Here is a 7,731-nt window from a genome sequence, read left to right as displayed (position 1 = left end):
ACAAACATCCAATGAGACCTACATGTGCCAAGATTCATTCATAAATTCTGTAAACTGTTGCCTGCCACACGCACACATTAGCTTTTACTTCTGACTAAGATCATAACATCTGGGCAAAGACTTGGAAAGAAAATTAAAAGATCCATCCATGCAGAACATTAATACTGATTTATGGTTAAGAATCTGAGAAATACAGTTGTGCAAAAAAATATGACAATAGAATTGTCATTATGTGACTGTCTGTTTTAAAGTTTCTACAATCAAGATTGTTTTAAAAACAATAAAGGGACTAGGGTGAGGGTCACAGTGGATACTCATGATTCATATAAAAACTTTAAGCAATGGAGAGATCTTCATTAAACGAGTACAGGGAAGAGAAAAGTTGAAAGTCCTCCTGAGTTGACAAAGCTGAGATGGAACAGAGACTATACTAGACACAACATCATGGCAGGGATAGTTCCGTTAAAATCAAACAGGGATATAATGGCATCAAAAAACTTTTTTCAATCATCCAGCCTGAGTCCGAATGTTTTTTTTTTGTAGAATATGCTTTTCAGCCTTTCCTTATGTGCTGTACGCCCATAGTCAATCAAGAAGAAAAAAAAAATAAAAATAAATTGTTATGTTGATCTCAATCTCGCAAATATATTTCCACAACGCGCGCGCGCACACGCACGCACCCACGCACCCACCCACCCACCCACCCACCCACCCACACACCCACCCACACACACACACACACACACACACACACACACACACACACACACACACACACACACACACACACACACACACACACACACACACACACACACACACACACACACACACACACACACACACACACACACACACACACACACAGCATTCATATCCCAAAACACAGCAGCAATTCTGATTATAGACAGAGCAGAAATGGCACCAACAACAGAGTGTGAGGGGAGAGAACAAGTCAACAACGACAAGAACTAAATTCTAAACTAAATTTCTTGAAAGACTCCTCCCCAAAGACGGAAACAGGGCAATCACAACCTTGGATTATTTCTCATAACAAAATATTCAAAAATAGCCTTTATAGAGGACTCTCTTCTCTCATCTATACATAGCATTAACTTATGGCAAAGAAAAAACTAAAATATATATGTATAAATTCATTTATATGCCATGTATATATTAGAATTATTCATTTCAAGTCTTTGTGTGGCAAAAGAATACAAAAGAAGCATCACAGAGCACGAGACACACAGCAGAAGAAAAGAACGTCTAATTCAAGTTACACCCCTGCTGCACTGCAACAATTTTTCCTTTTCCAAAACATTACTCAGAATTTACAAATTTGCTTCAGTTTTCAATACAAATAGATCATTTTTCAAGCAAATCCTTTAAATATTCTACAAAATGTACTATGAACATGGAATGGAGATGCAAGCCAGGCGTTAAAATACATTATCTGTTGACTAGTTGTGTTGCTTGTTCTTTTAAATAAGAAGCAAAACCGATACGAGAGGTACACTGGGAGCACATAGTCAAAGTTTTTCCCACATCTCATAATCCCGCTGCTTTATAAACAAATGTACAAGGTCAAATGAACCTAAAGCGTTACACTTTAACATCTCAGCATGTAATTCAATAGACAACTAGTCCAATAAACACTGTAAACAAAATGTGTAAGCGTTTGTGTAAACACTGTCTTCTGTCTTTATGCACACCATCTCCATGCACGTTGTGCAACCACACAGTGCTAAATTATCATTTTATCATAGCAATAAAATAACAATGCATGTTTTACTCTACAAGAAGCAGCGAGGCATTTGTTCTTCAGCTCATTAAAAACGAGTTATAATATAGTTTTTATGGAACATCCAGGAGGCAGCATGCCGCTAAAGTACCTCGCGTCAGACTGAACAAGCAATAAGACAGGTGATTGGTTGGCGGACAGCGTGACATGAAACCACACAACTGCCTGAGAGATGCGTTTGTCTTTTTTTTTTTCTGTAAAGATCAACAAAGTACAATAGGTGGCAAACACAAACAGACATGGTCTCTGGCTGCTACTTCAGGAGTTTAATCTCTTGTTTTTCACCTCCCAAGGAGGAGGGAAAAATATGGTTGCCATTTGATTTATTTGTTTAGGAACTGATCTTATTTATGTACATAAATCATCAGTGCCAGGGTTTGATAGAGGCCCATAACGACCCCTTAAAAAACCCCAAATCTTGTCTTTTATTCATCTCCATTCATCTTCTTTTGAGCTGACAGCAAACCACAAACAAAAAAAGCAAAACAAAAGAACTCCCCATGAGCTGATGCCGTCATATTTAGAGTACTGACTACAGCTTTCTATGCCTTTGTCTGCTACTCCTCCTCACATAAAACTTTGCAAAGCTCAAAAATGCAAATGAAAATAAGAATCTCTGTACAACAATTAAACTGTTAAAACCAATGTGAAACACCTCTAACTAAACAAGAGCGCTTGGAGCGCAAGATGGAGGTACGTGGTGGTCAGTTTCCGAGGCAGCCTTTTATACGTCCGTCCCCCGCCTTTTTCTGCATGTTTAACAACTTTTTAAAAGTATCTAAAATCTTTCTTCTCTTCTTTGTTTTGTGAAATGGGTTTAAAAATAGTTCATTGTAAAAGTCTTGGGAGGTGGAAAAGAGAGATCACAAGATGCACTGGTCTAGTCGAGAGGGGCATCATGGTCCGTGGTGATGTCACAGGATTGTGTGGGGCTTGGAGAATGTGCTCGGATAGGTTTTTATGGCAGGCTGCTGGTTTAGTCCAAAGCCTGTTGGCCTCAATACTACTTGTCTTCACACTGCTGACACTTGCTCATCTGGAAAAGAGAAGAGAGGATAATGAGGTTTGTGCATGGGTTCACAAAGTTACATTTTAGACTTTTAAGGACCTTTTTAATACCATATTGATTGCAATGTAATATCTGTTACACACTCATACCAGCCAAAGAATGTGAGCATGATGAAAAAACAATAATATGTAACAGTGTTTCTGCAGGTTTCACCAAGTTAAACTGAAGACTTTTTAAGACCATTATGAATGAAGTTTCAGACCTTAATCACAACATCAACTAAAGCCTAAATTAAATGTAGTAACAATTAATCAAAAGCATGTCACTGTCATGAACACATGACATTGTCATGACACATGAACCCTAACCATAACCCTAACTTAGCAAACCCTAACTTGACAATACCGAATGACACTAAAAGAAGCGTTATGTCATAAAGGTTTATAACTTGTTTGTGTTACTGACACGTTCATGACAGTTCATGTCACTCTTATTTAGATAACTTCAAGTAAAGTGCAACCAAAACTTTTTTAAGCCAAGTATTGCTGAACTCGCGGTTCCCCGTAGATGGAGAGTAAAATCCGTTTTATTTCTGTGATACAATCCGAAAGAGACTGGTGCCATTAACACGAAAGCTGATTGGCTCCAATATAGGTTGCATGTTGGTTTCATTTGTACTTGTAACACAGCAATATTATATTTCAACTAGTGAAAGAACTACAACACCATTTGGATTTTTAAAAAATGGGCATAATGATGTAGTTGCATGCTGTTTAAAGTGATTTAAGACCTAGAACACATTATTTCAGCAAATGCCCTAAAATGTAGATTTTGAAATTTTAGACATCTTAAGATCCCGCGGAAACCATGTATAAGTATTAGAGATTTGGGTTTGTTTTAACATTACTGGTTTTAAATGCTCAAGAGGCATACTCAGTAATTCAGAGTGATGCTTTATCATGTCACCACCCTGTAAAACGTACCGTCCTCACTGTCAGCCAGCTCCTTTGGTGGGAGGCAGATGCTGGGCGGTCTGGACTGGCCCTGCGTGGAGCCAGCTGTCCGGGCCTCTAGGTGGTGATGGTTACTAGCCAGCCTCCGCGCCTCAGCCAGACCGCCGGCCGCTCCGGGGCTCTGCAGGAGTTTGCTCCTCTGCAGGGCCACGCTGTAGTCGGGCGGTCGGAGGTGAGGAGGCCTCGGGAGGAGACCTCCTGGCCCACCTACTACTCCGTCTGTGAGGCCGAGATCCCCCAGGGCCAGACCCTGGTAGCCTGGAGGGGTGGGAGGGGGAGCTCGGTAACGCTCATCCTTGGCGGGGGATGTTACACAGTACACTGGATGGAGGTGTGGATAAATAGGAAGGAGGGATGGAGCAAAAAAAGAGGGAAGTGGGGAATGAGGAGTGGGGGAGAAATGGCAAAGGAAGATGAAAAGGAGGTGTGCAGGGAGTTGTGTGAGGAGGGGAGGAACCAAAGAAAATGATGGAAAAATTAAATCAATGTGATGTTTTAACAAAACACTTCGTAACTAATACATGCATCCAAATGTGTTGAAAATCAAAAGAAAGAAATACAACCAATGAGATGGATGGCTGCAGTGGACACAGACAGAACTAAAGCTGCAACTAATGGTTACTTCCATTGTTGAATAATCTGTTAATTATTTACCAGATTAATCGATTAATCGTTCGGTTGTTAAAAACATTCGGAAATTGTGACAATTGCCCATCTCAATCAAAACCATCTCTTGTTTTGTCTGATCAACAGTCCAAAATCTTAAGATCCAGTTTACAAGACAAATTCTCACATTTGAGAACCTGAAATCAGATAATGATTGACTATATGACTGATTGATTATCAACATTTCCGTCCAATCATTGTCTGTTGCTGTAGTAATAGATCATTGATTTATCGGTGGACACACTTTACTCCTTCCCTACTACCCTATAGTCAAAATAGAAAAAAAATCTTTTGTTATCCTCATAAAACTAGCAAACTGTAGAATGTTGTTTCGGAGATCCAAATAATGCCAGAGTGCAGCATTTGCCAGCTGTTCACTAGACAATAACAGCAAGTCAAGCAACAGAAAGCTGCATTAATTCACCTAAAACAGCACACTTAACTTTTTTTACTGCATTTAAGTTGAATGTGATATATAGACTGCCGTCTTGGCTCGTAAACCTCTGCATAACTTTACAAAAACAGCCTTTAATGAAAAGACTACTTGTTACTGTAACTATCAACACAACCGCACAGCTCTCGAGTTGACCAGGTCACACTGTGTTTACAGGGAATCAAACTCGCAACCTGACCCCTCACCTATCAGGCCTTTCTCTGTGCTTGACGTCACCGTTTTGTAGACAGGGTCTGTGCTTTGCCCTCCTTCTTCGTTGGTTGGTGAGGAGGGATGTTCCGAGGTGTTTCGCCGCTTTATCGTCCCGTAATTCCCCTCGTACGTGTCCGACAGCGAGCTGGACGACGCCCAGCTCTGCCGCGACTGATTGGACAGATCTGAGCTGGAGTTTCTGGAGTGATGCTTAGTGGCATCTTCGTTCACCCAGGCGCGAGCGGCGCCCTCGACCTCGGCTATCGGTCCAGCCAGCTGTGTGTGCTTGAAGGCACCCAGGTGTGTGTGCGGGAGCCCGTGGATGCCGTGGTCCCAGGGCCGGCAGGAGGAGGGGGGGAGACTCTGGAAGGAGTCGTGGGAGTTGGAGGAGCATGAAGTCCAGCTGCCGCGGCCGCTGTCTGCCACAGAGTCCAGAGAGGTGTGGTCCGGGGTCAGCTCCTCCGTTGAGATGGAGGAGGTGAAGGTGGAGGCTCGCGAAACATATCCTCGAACCAATGACGAGGAACTACTGTAAAGGAAAGAAAACACACACTCAATAAGATAAGTAGATTCAGTGTGAGAGTAAATGAGGCAAAGACTAGAACGATAAAAGAAAAGAACAGAGAAAGCGAAACTAAAAAAGTGTGTTTTACATTATGATAGTAAACTGTTGAGTAAACAGTTGGTAAAGGTGGAGAGAAGTCAATCTGAAATGAACTGACAATAAACAGAGAGAGGGAGGAGGCCAAAAGAGGAGATCCAATAACTATAAAAAGCTGTTGGTTGGAGGACATGCAGGTCAGAGAGTCATGGACTAGCAAAACACTAACAAATGATGACAAATTAAAATAGGCTAAAGTTCAATGTTACATCAGTGATCTGTGCCGTCTCTCCACAATCTTAAACTTCCAACCAAAATGTTGCAAGAAAGGTTTTTGCACAGAGTCTGTGTGAATGTTTTTCACTAATCGTGAAGGTTCAGCCATTAAAGTTTACGCCTCATCTGCACACTGGCTAACCACAAAATTCCAAAGAAACTATTATGACAGTGTTTCCTGCATGACGGATCACTATGTCTGGCTTTAAAAAAAGTTTTTCTCCTCAGCTGCTTTTCATAAACCAGCAGTTTGATTCACTGACAGGGTTTTACTGGACAAACAAGACACTTAATGAAACTGGGCCATATTTCATAAAACAGGCCAGTGTTATACGGCAAGGCTGCCTCAGTAAAGCAATATCAGAGAAGCAGACACATTATTGCGTCAGGTGATATTTTATAGTCTCCTCTTTAAGAGAGGGAATGGCCTGATCATGGAGGAACAATAAACAAACAGCTGACAATAAAGAGGTTTGTTGTTTACTCAGCCAGATTAAAAAGCAGCCCGGGTGAAAACCAATAAGTTGTTAACGGAGAAAAAGAGGAGGGCAGTAAATGTAAGACTAATAAAAACCTGCAGTGTTTTACGACTTCCGGTTCTCTGGGTTTTAATGAAGAAAGAACATAATTGGGATCCAGCTGGGAGAGGAAATGGAAGAGCCGGTCAGACGGTGTATGTCTGCTGCCTTTTTTTCTCATTTCTGTCATTGGGAAGGTTTTGGATGAGCATGTTTTAGTGTGTGAGTGTGTCCTGTTGGTTAGATGCTTGAGTCATGGAAGTAGGGTGTCTTGAAAATTGTGCTGAGCTGGTCACTGATTCGGAGCGCATATGTCCATGATTTTCCACTCCCCCCCAGTAAAAATTACAGCCCCAATTACCCACTGATTCAGTGACCTTTCAGGTCCTCTTGTAATTTATGTTCATCCCAGAGAACCACTTTGCATTTTAGAAGTATATCTCAGAGAGTACTGCACTAATGCACAGTGTGACAACAGAAGAAGTAGAAAAGGATTTTCTACTATAGTTAAGATAAACTTTACTCCATCATAACATCATTATTTTCCTTTCCGCAGTCTATTGTTATTGTAATACAAAACTGACTGTAGCTCTGTTCCTTGAGAGGCTATAAACACATTGATTGTGCTTATAACTTTGCATTGCAAAAAAGTACACACTTTGAAAAACTCCAATGTTCTCTCTTTTTAAACTAAATTAACTAAATTAACCAGACAGATTAGATAACACAGAAGTGAATCACCTTGTGCTGGGCTGGTTGTACTCAGCATTTAAGTATGCATGAGTTGCTGCTATGCTCTCAACAACTGCAACAGAAGTTGTAGTAGTAGTTGTAGGAGTAAAAACAGCAGCAGCATTACAGGTCCTGTTGCTGCTGTAACATCGGTCGTCAGACCCAGGAGCCGGCACGGAGTCGACGGAACAGATACTGGAGCGGGAGGAGATCTCACTGTGACTTGAGTCCGACAGGTTGTCTGCTTTACCGGCTGGCAGGAGAGCGTACCCTGGACAGACAAGCGAGGAACATTTAAGACATTTACATTTGAACATGAAGGAAAATACAGATTATAAGAAAGAAAGATGGAAAGACAGAAAATAAAGATAAAGGAAAAAAAAAAGAGCAAGAAGACCGGCAGTGTTTCAATATAGAGCCTTTTTACTTAAAGCCCCTTCCGGTAGCATGGAAGTTGATGATTGTATTC

The 7,731-nt window shown here is 41.2% G+C and overlaps 1 protein-coding gene across 14 annotated transcripts in view; it reads right to left on the bottom strand.

Annotated features, from left to right (window-relative positions):
- Window positions 1–1,982: 1,982 nt before the first annotated feature.
- Window positions 1,983–7,731, bottom strand: part of rapgef6 (Rap guanine nucleotide exchange factor (GEF) 6) — a 131,280-nt gene continuing 125,531 nt past the window's right edge. For 12 of the 14 annotated variants that reach the window (XM_034890791.1, XM_034890792.1, XM_034890795.1 and 9 more), the window contains 4 exons: window positions 7,272–7,533; window positions 5,129–5,664; window positions 3,794–4,144; window positions 1,983–2,837 (listed from right to left, as the gene is read on the bottom strand). In XM_034890791.1, coding sequence (XP_034746682.1) covers window positions 2,815–2,837; window positions 3,794–4,144; window positions 5,129–5,664; window positions 7,272–7,533 — 1,172 coding nt within the window. In that variant the 3' untranslated portion in view covers window positions 1,983–2,814. The remainder of the gene's footprint in view (window positions 2,838–3,793; window positions 4,145–5,128; window positions 5,665–7,271; window positions 7,534–7,731) is intronic. The other 2 variants (XM_034890785.1, XM_034890794.1) reach the window with 2 other exon arrangements.

Source organism: Etheostoma cragini, chromosome 13 (assembly GCF_013103735.1).
Source record: "Etheostoma cragini isolate CJK2018 chromosome 13, CSU_Ecrag_1.0, whole genome shotgun sequence".
Classification (NCBI taxonomy): domain Eukaryota; kingdom Metazoa; phylum Chordata; class Actinopteri; order Perciformes; family Percidae; genus Etheostoma; species Etheostoma cragini.
The sequence above is the reverse complement of the archived record's forward strand: the minus strand, read 5'-3'. Positions and strand labels throughout refer to the sequence as shown.